Source organism: Crinia signifera, chromosome 9 (assembly GCF_055691185.1).
Source record: "Crinia signifera chromosome 9, ASM5569118v1, whole genome shotgun sequence".
Taxonomy (NCBI): domain Eukaryota; kingdom Metazoa; phylum Chordata; class Amphibia; order Anura; family Myobatrachidae; genus Crinia; species Crinia signifera.
This window is the reverse complement of record NC_139225.1, coordinates 25640701-25657788: the sequence shown is the minus strand read 5'-3', so window position 1 is coordinate 25657788 and position 17088 is coordinate 25640701. Positions and strand designations below refer to the sequence as shown.

Here is a 17088-nt window from a genome sequence, read left to right as displayed (position 1 = left end):
CTTACTGACGGGTGTCGGAGGAATGACTGTCGTGTTGACAGAGTGAGAAATAGGATCATGATCCCATGTTAGTACAAACCAGGGATGGAAGCTGTGCATATGTTCTGAATTGGCATCACAAGAGTCAAAAGCTTATTTTGGTTTTCCCATTATATTTCCGCAGCGTCATGCCGATTACCCTGTCAGAACGGAGGGACATGTACTGGTGTAAACAAATGCGGATGCCCAGCAGGCTGGATGGGAGATCAATGCCAGACAGGTAGAGCACACACTTACTTATGGCGTATGGCAGCCATTTTGAAAACAACCAATATTTGACTGTGAAGTACTAAAAGTTACTGAAGCAGTGGCATTGAAATAGCCATCGCCTCTACACCACTGCCTGGGACATGCAGATACTTGTCTGCAGTACCATGGCTTCTGCCCCCATTATAAATGTCCCTCCCAAAATGGCCACCATCCAGTTTTTAAGGATACCACCTAGCAACCACTGGGGAGAGATAAAGTACCAGCCAATCAGCTTCTAACTGCCATGTTACAGGCTGTGCTTGAAAGCTGTTTCCTTGGTACTTTATCTCTCTACACTTTATCTTTTTACAAGGATTAGTACATCTCCACCATTGTGTGAAAGTTATATTAATATATTGTTATATCTGCCTTTTAGATGTGGATGAGTGTAAGACTGGGGGCCAACAGTGCTCTCAAATCTGTAAGAACGTCCCCGGAAGCTTCCACTGTGCGTGCCGAGATGGATTTTATCTTTCCGAAAATGGAAAGTCCTGTCACAAAGTGATGGTCACCCAGCCACCACCATTACCACCGGTCGTCAATGCAACAGGTTAGTCTACAGCGGCAGCCTCGTTTACTGCCACTAATATCAGAGGAGGCAGCCATTTTGTGCCTCAGTGTTGATCATGCTCTTAGTGACACTATAAGCCGTATTCTTAAAATGTCTGCCTGCACTGTGACTGGGTTTTGTTTTATTTAAACAAAGTGTATCTATGTCATGAAGTTATGGGGTTTATGTACTAAGAATGGAGTTTCCACTGAATATGGGATGTTGATATGTGCAACCAATCAGATAGATGTGCAAAATATCTGCTAAAAATGTCTCTCACATTTATTATATAAATGCAAATAAAAAATGTTGTGTAAGAAAAAGATTTTATTTCCTATGTAAGGTAAACATTACAGGTCATTATGTTGTATACAAATGTTTGCCTGGAAATTTTCACACCTATTTTCACAAATTGTGGATATTCTTGTGAAACTTTAGTCGGTGTCTAACTCCATTTAAAGATAACCTTAGTAACAGAAAGGTACTACATGGCTTCTTTATTCTCAGCCCAAATGTGCTTCTCTAACTTGGTCTCAGTAAATAACATTTACAGAATTAGTGCAAGAGCCAGGATCCAAGATGAACTTTCTGTACTGCCAGCCAGCTTGATGAGGACGGTGGTTGTAGTACAGCCACAGTCGGAGTGTTGTCAAACCCAGATTCCTGGTACCCGGGTGCCATTTCAGCTCCATGTTTACAGCGCACAGCACAACGTAACGGCCTTCATCGCTATCTCTCCTGAGACCTCCGCAGAGTAAGAGCGGTGACCCGAGAGGTTGGTGGCCAGTCATTATTACTTTTGGTACGCGCTGTGACACATCAAACTCGTACCGTGAGTAATAATGCGTGGCTGTCAACGCTACCAGCAAAGGGTTGGCGCTTTCACACCGGATGAATCTGTGAACGTGTTGCAGACCTGATTTTTTGGATAACGTCAAAATCCTGTGTCTTACACAGCCAAGGGTACTATAGTATATTTTAGGCAGCCTGACTGTGACTGAGACGGGTTCCATTGCTCCAGTAGCATTTGCACAGTGAATGCAGCCATTTTGTGAGGTAACGTGATGTTCCTGAGATGGCGGCTGTGTCTCTGGTGATGGTTGCTCATACAACGGCTGCATAGGCATCAATGAGGTTGCAATCTCAAAACCTGCAACTAGGCTTGGAAAGTTTCCACCAGTCATGAGCTGTGGGTAATTAGGACACTTTTTTTCATTAATGTTACAAGGTTCATTGGCCTTGGTTTGTATTTCATACAATACTTCCAAATAAGATCTGGTTCCTGTCTGTGGTCTCTGAATACAGCTGTAAATCTCCAGGCGGTAACAGTTCGCAGTGCGGCTGTCAGCTCAGAGGCCGAGGAGTCGCCCTATAATCTGGGGAATCATGTTTTCTTTTTCTGGGCCAGATGTACTAACCTTCAAAAGTGATTAAATGGAGAGTGATAAACAACCAGCCAATCAGCTCCTATCTGACATATTTTAAACACAGTATGTGACATAGCAGGTAGGAGCTGATTGGCTGGTTGTTTATCACTCTCCCTTTTATCACTTTTTAAGCTTAGTGTATCTGGCCCTGTCTTGTAATGGTTTGCATAAGAGTCTAAGGGGTACATTTACTAAGGTGCTTGTTGCTATGCTTGCTAACCACCGTCTCCTGTGCTACAGAGGTCCCGGACGCTGTCCAGCAAGAGCTCCGAGAGCTGAGGAACAAGATCAATATTATAGAGCAGGTGAGCCCTAGAATTATATTATTAATCTGGTTGTGGAGGCCTTTTTTGTCTGTGCAATAGTGATATCATACCGCCTCCTGTAGACCAATAGATAGTACTGCACCTGACATGAATTTGCAGCCAGTTGCCTGTGTTTTTTTAAATAAATTAAAATTAGGGGCCAGTATGAGAAATGTTATATATACCAGATGTGCCACTGGCTACAGATTAGCCATGCTCATTGTTACCACGCCCATCGCCACGTGCGACATACGTGACAATTGGTACGATCCCCTCGTAGTGTGCATGCGTCTAATTCGGTCCCGCGGCTCATAGACAAGCATTGAGTGGAGCTTTTGCAGCGTGGCGATTCTGGTGCAAATTTTGGCGCGCCAAATGGGAACAAGTAGTGACGATCGGGAACAGATTAACACAGCTGTAGACCTAAATGGGAATACTTATATTCACTGATTACAATAGAAAGCAAGAGTTTTATATGTGACTGGGTTTCCCGCCATAACCTCACCAGCCCTGAGGGTTATTCAGATGACGGATGCTCATGTCCTCAGACGCTGCAGCGGATCACAAGAAGCCTCGTACCGAGTCGACACATTTTAGCAGCTGCGCTACTGCGTCCGTCTCTGAAGCTGCCCATAGATGCGGTTTCTAATATCATTACCTCAGACTTGTATGTGACCTGGCTTTTACATAGAGAGAGCCATTTCTATTCCCTCATCGCTTGTTCTCTCTCCATGCAGAAACTGCAGTCGGTTTTGGCTCCTTTATACAGTTTATCGACTGCGTCTCCTGAGGACGGCTTGGGGCCCATCTCCCTGCTGATGCACTCCTTCCAGCAGCTGGACCGGATAGACTCGCTGAGCGAGCAGATCTCGTTCTTGGAGGAGCGGCTGGAGACGTGTAGGTATTACCAGCATGGCGCTTCGGTAGCAAGAGACGCCACACATGTCTGTATATTATATTGGCCATTTACTGTATTCAAAATCATCGATGGTTTGTGGCTGATGTAGAACAGTTTTGTCATCGATGAGGGAGAACCAGATGGTTTCCCACCACCGATGTCAAACTTAAATGAATAGTTTTCTTTTTTCCCCAAGGCTGCCGGGACATGGAGCATAGCTCCGCCCCTGGCACCCATGAAGCCACTCCCCTGTGTTTTGATTGGACCACAGGCCAATCAGTCAAAGAAAATGGATGACCATCCATATTTAAAAATATCAATGGTCATCCAAAGCATAGTATTACACTATCGATAGCCAGTTGCACTATTGCCATCGATAGACAAAGGCATTGATGGCCATCCCTACTGCACAATCAGGCGTCATGGCCTGTCAGGCGCCTGGCTAATAATCAGCAATCACAATCCGTCCTTCATTTTAATCCAAACCTGGTCACGGCTCATAAAGCGCGTGACGCCGGCCGTCTATAAGGACGTAACGCTGCAGAGAGCACATGTTTAAATATCCCATTAGTTGTGGCAATTGCTGAACATTTCCCCAACGGTGACCACGGGGCTGGGGAATGTATTGCATTGTACAATTACAATGTATTATACCCCTCCTGGGACAGATGTACATTGGGCCATAATGCTTACTGGTAATTACACTGGAGCTGCAGTATTCTGCTTTACAGGAGCCGGGAATCGGGACAGAGAAATGTTTTACCCAAATGCATTTTGGGCCTTATTCAGACGTGTTCAATAGGCTGCGTATATTGGCAGCCTAGTGAACAGGTAGGAGCTGCCTGCCGCACGCAGACCCCGCCGCCGACCGCATCTGTTCCCTAGTATGCAAGCGGATACATTCGCAAACACACTCCCTCGCAAGTGGCCGAACGGGAGAGAAATCATTCGATGGCCTTTAGCCGCTGAATTTGGGGTGGGCGCTGACCTTGTGTGATGTCAGGCACCAACACTCCTATGTTCGCAGGGGTACGGTCAGCATTTTTATGGGCACACCTATGGTTTTTGTGGGCCCGTACATGAAACGCTCAAGCGTGGATATCACTAAAAGCTGCACGGTCAGTATGCCTTGAGGACCGTGGTTGGGAATGTCTGGTCTAACCAGACACTGTAGATTTGTCAACCGGAGCCAGACTATAAAGCTTACGCATAACAATTTGTCTCTTTCAGGCTCCTGCAAGAATGAAGTGTGAGCTCCAGGGAAGACCAGGCCCGGATGAGTGCACCTGTGCACCCACAGGACATTATTCTGTACCTCAGCACACGCCAAGGGCACCGCTCTTCTGTACATAGTCACGTACGCAAAGAGACAATGCTGCAATGTAAAACATTTCCTATATATAGTGTAGAAAGCATGTCGGCGGGACGTAATACAGTCCGAGGTCGACAGCCATCGTTCAAAACCGTGCCTTGTAGATGACTGGCGCCGAGTCAGGCCGGCATCATGCACCTCCAACAAACTCTGACTGTATTATATCCCGCGGTGTATTTCCGTATATGCACATTTCTGCAGACAATATGGGAGACCTATATAGAATAGGACAGAAGTTAATCCGCCAGGCACCTGGGAGATTTAGTGTGACCTGGCCGAGCAAACTTCACGCGCAATGCCACCTGTACAGGTTCGGCCACACGTATTAATAATGATAATAATACTACCATGCAGCTAGATACACCAATGGGCATACGACAATGGCGCTGGGGCTCTAGTCACTGAATTTTTTTTCCTATTTGGCGAATGTGGCGCCGGTTACATCTCAGCTGTTGTAATACAAGACGTAGATTCAGTTGATCTAATATCATCTATGGTTGAAGAGTCCTCGGAACGATGATGTTCCCTCAGCTTTTCCCATAAGGTTTGTTGCAGACCGGCGAGTTAGACCCATATTGGCGCGGGTCTGCATGGGGCAGCCTGGTCTGTGAACGCGTGCTTACTGATCTTACACCCACATGACATCACCCAGTTAAGGCCCAGTACCACCTCTTTAGTCTACAATAGGGATGGGGTTCCTTCAGCTCTCCAGCTGTTGTTGAACTACACATCCCAGCATGCCCTGCAACAGTTGTAGCATGGCCACACAGCAAAATTGTAATAAGGCATGCTGTAGATGTGTAGTTCCACAACAGCTGGAGAGCCGAAGGTTCTCCATCCCTGGTCTACAAGGTTGGTGTCTTCATAATGTCCACAGAACGACATCGCCCCGACCTTGCACGTGTCCATTTTTGGAGAACGCAAAGTGCGCATAAGATGAAATCTGCAATGGAAGCAGCGTCAAGTCTGCCTCAGTCGCTTGGAGATAAAGGTCTCCTACCTACTAGTGCTAACTATATACAATATACTAGCATTGGGTAATGGAAATATAGACTAGACATGTTCCAATCATTAAGTCCACCTCATATGGTCAACATGCAATAGGTCAAAAGGTTGATAGGTTAAAGGTCGCACATGGCAATTGTCTACACAGGTTTTTGTTCTTCAAACTTCTGCTTCATTTGCCAACCACATCGACTACAGTTGGGAATATTAACCTTTGCCAACCGCAGGGGTAACAGAACGATCCACCTTGCGGAGAGAGCAAGCTCACAAGGGTTTAGGTTTCCGGTAATCATTGTTACAAACTGTGAAATGGAAAAAGTTTGTTGAGGGAAAAAAAAAAAAAAACACACAAAACACATCTCAACCATTTCAATTTCAGCCTTTTCAGAGGACTTTAGACACAATTGATATTTTGACCATATACGGTCGACCTAATGACCACCTATTTTATGTAAATCTATTATCCTGCACACGACTCGACACCATCCCATGTAGTGCCCCCCCCCCCCCCCCCCCCCCCTTCACCTCTGCTGCTGTTACCAGAGTACAGTTTGTAACCCGGTTTTCTGGTTCCATGCAATGTTATATCGTCACCGGTCCAACTAGAAATCTGATGGAACCCAATCATCTGCTGCTAACTGAAACAAAATATTAAATATAATACATTTCACTCATTTAAAGGAGAAAATAGCCGATATTTCTTATGTTGGATCAGGCGATGAAACATTGTTTGTAGCAATCACCAGGATTACGTAAGGTCACACACATATTCACGTCGTCAGTATCGTTCATTCATAATGTGAAGACTATTTTTTTTACATGGTACAATAACTGCGTTTTGTAGAAGGAAAAATGAGTTTTGTGTTCTGTTTGTTAAAAAAAAAAAGTTGAATTGTGTTTTTTTCATAATAAAAAGGAGAAAAATAAAAACTCACAACCTAAAAAGTGTTTGTCGTGCGATGACTGTCCGGCCGCCAACTGTTGTGTTATAGTCCATCGACCATCCTCTCCCTGCCTGCGACATTTTCCAGATGTTGTGGAACTAGAACCCCCAGCAATCCACAGCAGCCAGTAAGGAGGTTGGTTATTATATTCTCCCGCCACGCCATAGTGGATGGTAGTGTATAAAATAGCGCCTGCCGGTACAAGTCGGCTAAAAAAAAAAAAAACATGAAAAACTCATGTCAACCTTTTGTCTGTTGACCTAATGCTTGTGTCAACCTTCTGACCTACTCAGGTGTCGACCTAAGCCCTGTCGACCTTCATAGGGTAGACTTAATGACCGTATCCCCTTCAGAAATCCTTAAATGGAGTATAGATCATAGGGTTGGGAGTGTACCCTGCACCGTGCAGTTCCACTTATCTGCCTGGGGTGTCACTCTCTGCTGTGTTTCTAGCACAGTTTGACCTGTATCTCAGTACAGACCAAACTATTCTAGAAACACCAAAGCAGACAGCGACACCCCAGGCAGGGGAGAAGAAATGCACAGGTTTTGAAGGTGCTAGGACCTTGATGGATACCCTTGACACGCCAGCTGTTGTTGAACTACACATCCCAGCATGCCCTGCTTCAGTTTTGCTATTTGGCCATGCTAAGTCTGATGCAGGGTATGCTGGGATGTGTAGTTCAACAACAGCTGGAGTGTCAAGGTTAGCCATCAATGTGCTAGGATCAACACTACTCTGTATTTAACGGCAAAAGCTGTACACCCCCTCCCCCCCCCATGTAGGCAAGTGGGGAAATTGTCACCTGTGTTACGGTCTATTATGCTCAACCATCTTCTCCTTGTGGTATAAAGGCGCGATGGGACAGATACAAATAGTGAGACGAGCAGGACCCATTGCTTGGCTTGTTTTTAATAAAGGCACTTAGTTTTGATTACACATGATCACATACTCGACTCTAATCTGCCATAGGAAATAGACATTGTAATGCATCAACGGGTGGTCACCTCCCAAAACTCACAAAGACCCCAGTCATGTCCAATAGATTCCGTCTCTGATCCCAGACCCCTCTTACCGGCACTGAATGTCCCGGCCCAGTACGTGTACCGTTGATACACACAAACACACACAGAGGAACAAGGTGAACCCTTCAATTTGGAATGTTCTAACACTTTGGCATAAGGAACTTATACAAATGACTCTTTAATAAATCTATATATAAAATATATTTGTTAAGAAACAGCAAAAAAGTTTGCAAACTCACAGTGACGTCCATTGTCTGTTGTTAAAAGAGATTACTCCAGTCGGAGAAAAAAAAAAAAAAAACATTAAGAGGTGCTTGAGATTAACAACCCCCCCACCCCAATACCTATACAGTAAACAGTATTTTATACTGTAATTAGAAACCAATAAATTAGCCAAGAATGAACAATACAGCAGTGTACACAGTGCTCTTCTAATACACGGACATACGCAAAAGTTGGGAACAATGATGGGGAAGAGACATCTCTTCTGTCCTCTGTGCTCCGAAAGGAGTTTAACAGCGGAGGATTCATCCAGGACGTATTGAATAGGACAACAACTTAGAGCCAAGGCTGTATCAGGCAGACGGAAGCATCTGTGCGTCAGACAGCAGCACCTTTGCATCAGCGTCTGTGCCTCAGACAGCAGCACCTTTGCATCAGCGTCTGTGCCTCGGACAGCAGCACCTTTGCATCAGCGTCTGTGCCTCAGACAGCAGCACCTGCGCATCAGCCTCTGTGCATCAGACAGCAGAACCTGCGCATCAGCGTATGTGCATCAGACAGCTGCACCTGCGCATCAGCGTCTGTGCGTCAGAAGGCAGGGTCTTCAGAACAGAGAAACGTCACTCTTTGGCCAACTGGGATCCTGAAAATACTGAAAATGAGCATTGGCTCTGGTTCGTGCAGCACTTTATTACCCAGAGTCCCTCAGGATAATTATCTGCACAGTGAACACGATTTTCCAGTGAAGACAGACTGTTGCGATTTGTACACTTTAAACTCTCAAATTATGGAATCCCCCAAGGAAACTATGGACACTACATAGTGACTGTTGTCCCACGTTCCTCAAGAATAAAACAAATGAGCAGCTAGGAAAATCTTTGGTACCTTGTGAGTTGGGAGTAGAAGGATGTAAGTGTTGCGCATGGCTTGTAGCGCGATGCCTCATACAGGTGGGGACTTACTCGCAGTTGTCTATCAGCCGCGGTTAGGTTTTCCGTTACATCACTGTATCTCGCGCAGTTGGATCTCGTTCTCAGTGCTGTGTCCGATGCACTTGGGTCTCGTTCTAAGTGCTGTGTCCGATGCGGTTGGGTCTCATTCTCAGTGCTGTGTCCGATGCGGTTGGGTCTCGTTCTCAGTGCTGTGTCTGATGCGGTTGGGTCTCGTTCTAAGTGCTGTGTCTGACACGGTTGGGTCTCGTTCTCAGTGCTGTGTCCGACGCGGTTGGGTCTCGTTCTCAGTGCTGTGTCCGACGTGGTTGGGTCTTGTTCTCATTGCTGTCTGTGTCCTTTTTGCTAAGGTTGTCTGTCTTGTTGGAGAGCCTGAAGAAGACCTGACGCATGTCGTCACGGCATCGGTCTGTCAGCTCGGAGAGATCTTCTTCTTTCAGCCCTGAAATGTCTATTTTTGGAAGGACTTCTACTTTTATGGTTCCTGAAAATATGAGGAAAGAGAATTAATATAATATCTGACAGATAAAAAACAAGCACCAATATACCAGCCACCATTATAAAGCTGTGCGCTACAGTAATTGTGTATTGGCTGGAAGGCGGGGCACAGCCCGACCCTTCTATGGCTGGAAGGCGAGGCACAGCCCGACCCCTCTATGGCTGGAAGACGGGGCACAGCCCGACCCTTCTATGGCTGGAAGACGGGGCACAGCCCGACCCCTCTATGGCTGGAAGACGGGGCACAGCCCGACCCTTCTATAGCTGGAAGGTGAGGCACAGCCCGACCCCTCTATGGCTGGAAGGCGGGGCACAGCCCGACCCCTCCATGGCTGGAAGGCGGGGCACAGGCCGACCCCTCTATGGCTGGAAGGCGGGGCACAGCCCGACCCCTCTATGGCTGGAAGGCGGGGCACAGCCCGACCCCTCTATGGCTGGAAGGCAGGTCACAGCCCGACCCCTCTATGGCTGGAAGGCGGGGCACAGCCCGACCCCTCTATGGCTGGAAGGCGGGGCACAGCCCGACCCCTCTATGGCTGGAAGGCGGGGCACAGCCCGACCCCTCTATGGCTGGAAGGCGGGGCACAGCCCGACCCCTCTATGGCTGGAAGGCGGGGCACAGCCCGACCCCTCTATGGCTGGAAGGCGGGGCACAGCCCGACCCCTCTATGGCTGGAAGGCGGGGCACAGCCCGACCCCTCTATAGCTGGAAGGCGGGGCACAGCCCGACCCCTCTATAGCTGGAAGGCGGGGCACAGCACGACCCCTCTATGGCTGGAACAGGAGGGTGACAACCTTTATTGTGTGTGTGTGTGTGTCTGTGTGTTAAGAGCCCTTTATAAACAATGTATTTTTAGATATCTACAACACGGAGTACTAACCACCCTTTGTCTGTCAGTAAATCGTGACTGAACATTCCCCTCATACAGATGAGAAAGAGGAAGAATTTATCTACTGTTTTTCCCCTTTGTAACTATGGTCTCATCACAAAGGTAACATAACAAAGACATCCCCCTGAGTCACCACTAGGTGGCAGTCTCCCCTCTGACCAAAAGGGACAGCACCTTCCACAGCAGCACCCCTGAATCCACCCATTTCTGCAGAAGAAATCTCTGCAGGGCCATCCAGCAGACTGGGAACCTGTGGCATGCCACGGGCTGTGCTGCACAAAGCCAATAATCCCCCCATCCACTATAAGCCAGAGAGCGAGGAAGCAGATGTCACCCACAGAACAGGCTTAGGATCTGATGGCTAAATGCAGCATCACACTGTCTCACACCCGCGCTGTTCCCATACCTCCTGTAAAACGCAGCTTCGCTCTGTCATAGAAGCTGGTGAATGAGGAATACACCACCGGGATGATGGGAACCTGTAACCAGGAGAAGGGACATAGTGTTACATCGTTATACTTTAAGGCACTGCACTCAGATACATTATTTTTGCTGTAATATACCCATGTATATAACAGACACGGATTTATGTTATTCCTCTGTGCAGGGAAAACTCAGGTGGGGTGCATCACCCAATAGCAATCCCCTACTGTAATGACATCACACATATTGCTTTCTAAGCCACACCCATCCAAAATATTATCCCTCGTCCTATGACATCACACCTATTCCTTTCCAGTAACCTACACCCACCCTGTATTATACCCTACTTTCCTCCAATGAAGCCACACGTATTTGTTTCCACTAGGCCACTCCCACCTAGTATCATCTCATGACATCATTCATTCCTAGGGCATTGCCACAGGTTGTTCAATGTCCTTTAAGAGGATTATCATACTAATGTGTCCTACACACAGAGTGATGTGTGCCAGTGATCTAAGCAATGTTGCTCTATCAGCACACAGCGCTGCACAGCGCTGTGTGCTGTGCGATCTGGCAGGGCAGTGTTCTCCAGTGGGAACCTTAGCGATCGGACTAGATTTCATGAATGTCTGAAATACATTACTCGATGATATCGACTCACGAGGAAGCGCATCGCTATCACCCCTACATCCTGACAATCTAGGGTCATTTTCTAAGCAATTTAGTCAAAGTCAGATCGCTTAGAAGATGACACAAAATCGCTACGTGCGCCCCATCCTTGCATCCAAGGGATTCCAGGCCTTTCAGTCCACTGCCTGATGCTGTGCTGCTTCTCCACTGTCTATCACCCAGTATTCTCCAGCCCTATACCCCATCAGAACGTTATAACCCGATCTTCCTCTCACTGCAACAGTATAAGCAATATGTAGCATCTAGTAGGCGTCATTTAAGTGACCATATGGAAATACGCGGTTATTGTACGGTGATCGTTTTACGGTGCAGATGTTATTGGGTATATGCCAATAATCCTCAGACAATGGCCCTTATTCTAGTTGATTCGGACGGATGCGTATTTCGGAAAGAAACCGAGTGTTCTTAGCCCCGCCTACCGTACGGATCGCTCACACCGTCCAAATGCGGTAAGACGCTGAGCAAACGGATGTTTCATGTGAACAACACCTCCATCTGTGGGAACCTTCCCCATCCTCCGATGGTCACCAACCATCGAATGATGGACCGAGGGGTCAGGCAGCCACGAGTGCTCCAGGCCACTCGGACATTTCTCTGTGCGAAAGCAGGGATATGGGCGGGCAGCTGGCATCCGGCTAGGTCAGCTGTCCGCCCCCCACACGTGCGCCATGGCCGCATTACCATACGTACGCCCAGCGGTTTCATAGGAACGCCCTTGAAACCCGGGGCGTATGTATATGGTAATGAGCCCAAACAGCCCTTCACGCCCCTCTCCACCCCCTGCTTGGATGGTTCCGACCAATCATTGAATTCACACCATGTTCAGGCATGCGAGGTGTTCACACATGCGCATATACGCCTCCGCACATGCGCAAACACAAAACATCGGCCGGCCGCACACGCGGCCGTCCGACAATCAGAATAAGGGCCAATGCACAGAATACTGAAAGTCACTGCATTGTTCAATCATTATCTGCAAATGTGCAATGGATGCTTTAATAAATTAGCCATTGGTTGCCTGTATTTTACCGCATTCAATATAAAATACTTCAACTTACATACAAAGCCATTACTCTGACTACACCGACTTCTATCTCTTCGCTTATCTCGAAGTATATCCCCACCCGACCTCTGTGCTCTGCTCAAGATCTGCGTCTCTCATCCGCATTACTCGCTCCCACTTACACTTGCAGGATTTTTCTCCGCCAGCACCCACCCTATGGAATGCCCTTCCACACATACTAAGACTCTCCTCTAGCCTCCAAAATTTCAAGCGTTCCCTAAAAACTCACCTCTTCAGGCATAACCTCCATTACCAGTCATATCTAATTGCATCCCATCAGGACTGCTATAAATTTGATCCTAATGTATCCCTATGGATTGTAAGCTTGTGAGCAGGGCCCTCCTTCCCAGTGGCGTAACTACAGAGGGTGCAGGGGAAAAAACTGCTATGGGGCCCAGCCGTTTGGGGGCCCGAGGACCCAGCAGGCTATCCCCTGCACCCTTTTAATTTTCTTTGTTCCTTCTTTTAATTCAAAATACTGTAGTACTCACAGCCGTGCAGCGCTGGGACCGAAGCTGTCAGCTTTATTTCCGGGCAGGAACAGAAGCAGGAGGCGAGGTGCAGAGCCAGAGTGTAAAGCAACACACCAGAGGGCGCTGCTCCCTTCTCTGTATTCAGGGCAGTCACTGAGATTACCATAGAGCACTGCAGGCTTCTCCTTCACACGAGGAGCTGGGAGTCACCTTGGAAGGGTGGAGAGAGCTCTTCCCTGGCACCATCCATGGGGTGGATAGCAGTCATCCCTGCCAAAACTCTGAGCAATGCTGGGAGCCCTCAGGGTGGCCTCTAATCTCAGCTAGAAGCAGGTAACTGGCTGGTACTTCACCCTGCCTCTTCTGCATGTGCCTGCCGACACCATCCCAAGAGACATCCTCCCTGTTCCTTCCTTGCAGTCTACTGTAACTAACTGCCTGCTGCCCCCCCCCCCCCAAAGTGACAGCCTGTGCCCCCCCTGCAATATACTATATCTGTCTGCCAACCCCCACCAAGTGACAGCCTGCCCCCCTTATTCTATGCTGCATGTGCCTGTCAACCCCCCAAGTGACAGCCTGCCCCCTAGTATTTCCTCTCCTGCCCGCTGCCCCCTCCCTTACCCTGACACACTTTTTCTCCCCAATAGCCTCCGTCTCACTCTCCTTCCCCCCTTTAGGGGCATTACAGTGACAACGGAAGGGGTGGATGTGGGGTCCCCTATCAAGATGTTGCTATGGGGCCCACAAACTTCTAGTTACGCCTCTGCTCCTTCCTCTATGTCAGTATGTTTCTACCCAGTTTGTTTAATCATGGCTGTTTCCAATTTCAAAGCGCATGAGTTCGGCGGGGAAATAGTTTACGTGCTCACTAAGCAGCGAATATACGCAACCTAACGAGCAGTCCTGAATTAGTCCCAATGGTCAGGGTTCCTACCTGTGCCTGCAGAGCGAGGTGGAAGGCCCCCTTCTTGAACGGAAGGAAGTCGCTGCTGTTGTTTCGAGTCCCCTCGGGATACACCCAAACCTTTAGCTGTACAGAAAAAGTCCAGCATTAGTGTCACAGACCAGCAAAGCACATCTTTACTAAGGGCCACAAATGGAGCCACATATCTGTCCCAGAATCTATCCCTGGAAACTTAATAAACAGATTCCCAGGGGTCAATTTACTGAAGCTTCGATGTTGCCCACATGGGTGCTGGATGACGCTCCGACAGGGGGAATCCCGGCGTTGGGATCCCGACTTCCGGTGCTCCAACAGGGGGTTCCGACTCACAGGGGCTATTCTCCCTTGTGGGGGTCCACGACTCCCATAGAGGGAAAATAGAACCTTTGGCGAGCGTTCCCGCAAGGGGCTTCTTTGCGCTCACCTCCCTGTCAGAGCACCAGCAGTTGGGATACTGACTGTCAGGATCCCCCCTGTCGGAGCCCTATACCACACCCACCCATAGCAACCAGATTCTGGCTCTCATTTCTCTACTGCATCCTAGAAAATTAAATATAATAATAAAATAATAATAATCGGATTGGTTGCTGTGGGCAACATCACCTTTTTGCTTTTTTAGAAGATTTAATAAAATGTACCCCCCGGTGTCCATTCTCCCCAAACATTTGGGTTTTCCTGTCCAAGACAACAGCTTCTTCCTTTTGCATTTGATAGTAAATGATCAGATGCTCAATAGATATAAAAATAATACATAACACTAAACCAGTCACACCGCTATAAAACAATAAAAAATGTATGCAGGCAACAGAACAGAGCATTTAAGCATAAATCACAATATGTCAAACAAAGCCATTTGCCATTTAATAATTAGCGGTAATAAATGCATTTTACAAGACAATCTAAATGTAATTAGGTTTTGCCATCGTATTAAGGAATAGATTAATAACGGCAGAACGTCAGGTTCCCATAGGACCCGCTGAGTAATGTCCTATATTATCTCCCAAATCGCACACTCAGCGGTTTTATGGAACGTGCTCTGGAGATCCTGCGGTTAGCAGTTGGCACAGCTTACATTGTCATCTATCATGGCCCGTGCCACCTCGGCCATTACAGACTTGGCATCGCTTGTGCGTTTCCTGTTGATGTAAATGACACCTCCCAGGTAGGTGATCAGTCCCACCGAGCCGGCGAACAGCAGCTCCTTCTTGGCGATCTGCACGCAGCGGTCTGGCAGGATCTCCATTAGACCTAGGCCGCACGCGGGGAAATAAACAGGAGAGAATGATACTTTTATTCCGTACATTGAAGGTCTCACGTTATTTCGGACACAGTCCTAAAATATGATCACTGAAAAATGTGCCTGCTGCGAGTAATAATACAGGCAGGAACAAGGCCGCTGCTGGCACTAATACATGCAAATAAAGAAGCCGTATATTGTACCCTACCAGCGCGTTACCTGAAACACCCGATTCGGACAAGTTATTTCCATACAGTGGAACTAAAGAAAAAAAATCAGTAACAACTGGAAAACCTGTACGGCTGGGAACCATTGGGACGTAACCTGAGCTGCTAGTGCCCATTGTGTGTTACATGAAAATCATTCCAGCTGGCAGCGATTAGACGTATATTCCTCAATAGCTGCTATGCAATTTGTAGGCTAATATGTGTTTCATGTATTCTGTTACTGCAACAGGCTCACCCTCCTGTATTCATGCCGAAACAACCCTTGAGGTAGCCCACATCTCCTGATATACTCTGTGCAGCTGGGAGACCCTGCTCCTCCCACTCGATAACTCTCAGTCTGTGGCTTTTTGCTACCTCCATTCCCCTCCTAACATCATGTCACTGTCCCTGTCACATGCAGTCCTATCCTCACCAACACATCACTCATCTCCTGATATACTCTGTGCTGCTGGAGAACCTGCTCCTCCCACTATACAACTCTCTGTCTGTGGCTTCCTGCTGCCTCCATTCCCCTCCTCACATCATGTCACTGCCCCTGTCACATGCAGTCCTGTCCTCACCGACACATCACTCGTCTCCTGATATAGTCTGTGCTGCTGGGGGACCTTGCTCCTAACACTATATAACTCTTAGTCTGTGGCTTCCTGCTGCCTCCATTCCCCTACTCACATCATGTCACTGCCTCTGTCACATGCAGCCCTGTCCTCAGTGACACATCACTCATCTCCTGATATACTCTGTGCTACAGGATCCTTTCATAAAGGTCCTTAATGCAAGTCACCAAGGGCCTTATTTTAGTTCACTCTTTCTGACAAAATCCTTCTTAGATGGGCAAAACCATGTGCACTGCAGGTGGGGCAGATGTAACTTGTGCAGATATAATTAGATTTGGGTGGGGTTTTACTTCAAAGTGAGATCTATATTGCAGTGTAAAAATAAAGCAGCCAGTATTTTCCCTTCAGAGAAACAAAATAACTCACCCAAATCTAATTCTCTCTGCACATTTTACATCTGCCCCCCTGCAGTGCACATGGTTTTGTCCATCTAAGAAGGATTTTGTCAGAAAGAGTGAACCAAAATAAGGCCCCAAGAGACACTTCAGATATAAAACTGCTTTGATGCTCTGGGTGTGAGCGGGTTAACAAGAGTGGCTCCACAACTCTCTACGTTAAAAGTCATATTTAATTAATTTTTAATAAGTTCTGCTGGAACAATTTGCTGTCTAACGAAGTGGGAGACTTTTTGGAAATGAGAAGTTGGTGATTAATTACAGTTTTTGGATAAAGGATCATCATATCTTCAAGGTTTTTTTGGCATGGGGAAGCCATTGTGGTGTGGTGGCAGAGCCTGCTTATCAGAACGCTTCAGTTCATTAGCTGGAATTGTGTGCATATATTACACCAGAGCCTTGGGTAGTGGGAGTCTTTGGAAGGTGTAGGATCTGATCTACGTGGGTCTGATGGTATACAAGGTGCAGGTGAAAGTCAGGTATATATAGGGGCACAATAAAGGCTCTAATGGCATTTAAGGGGCATTTTAAAGTGTTAATATGAGAGGAAGGGACTCCTAGTGGATTCTTTAAACCCAGGGTGGAGCTATGCTTATGTCACCAGAGGCAAAGTCACTGGGCTTAATAAATATCAGCGAGAGTGGTTCT

General features: G+C 47.3%; 2 protein-coding genes across 4 annotated transcripts in view; one reads left to right on the top strand and one right to left on the bottom strand.

The window, feature by feature from the left end:
• The window catches only part of EGFL7 (EGF like domain multiple 7), an 88780-nt gene extending 82457 nt beyond the window's left edge, over window positions 1-6323 (top strand). For both annotated transcript variants that reach the window (XM_083158605.1, XM_083158604.1), the window contains 5 exons: window positions 164-259; window positions 665-838; window positions 2506-2570; window positions 3308-3467; window positions 4699-6323. In XM_083158605.1, coding sequence (XP_083014731.1) covers window positions 164-259; window positions 665-838; window positions 2506-2570; window positions 3308-3467; window positions 4699-4721 — 518 coding nt within the window. In that variant the 3' untranslated portion in view covers window positions 4722-6323. The remainder of the gene's footprint in view (window positions 1-163; window positions 260-664; window positions 839-2505; window positions 2571-3307; window positions 3468-4698) is intronic.
• A 1358-nt stretch (window positions 6324-7681) lies between these two features.
• The window catches only part of AGPAT2 (1-acylglycerol-3-phosphate O-acyltransferase 2), a 31747-nt gene continuing 22340 nt past the window's right edge, over window positions 7682-17088 (bottom strand). For both annotated transcript variants that reach the window (XM_083158603.1, XM_083158602.1), the window contains exons 4-7: window positions 15040-15215; window positions 13959-14054; window positions 10782-10854; window positions 7682-9471 (exon numbers count right to left, since the gene is read on the bottom strand). In XM_083158603.1, the coding sequence (XP_083014729.1) occupies window positions 9275-9471; window positions 10782-10854; window positions 13959-14054; window positions 15040-15215 (542 nt within the window). In that variant the 3' untranslated portion in view covers window positions 7682-9274. The remainder of the gene's footprint in view (window positions 9472-10781; window positions 10855-13958; window positions 14055-15039; window positions 15216-17088) is intronic.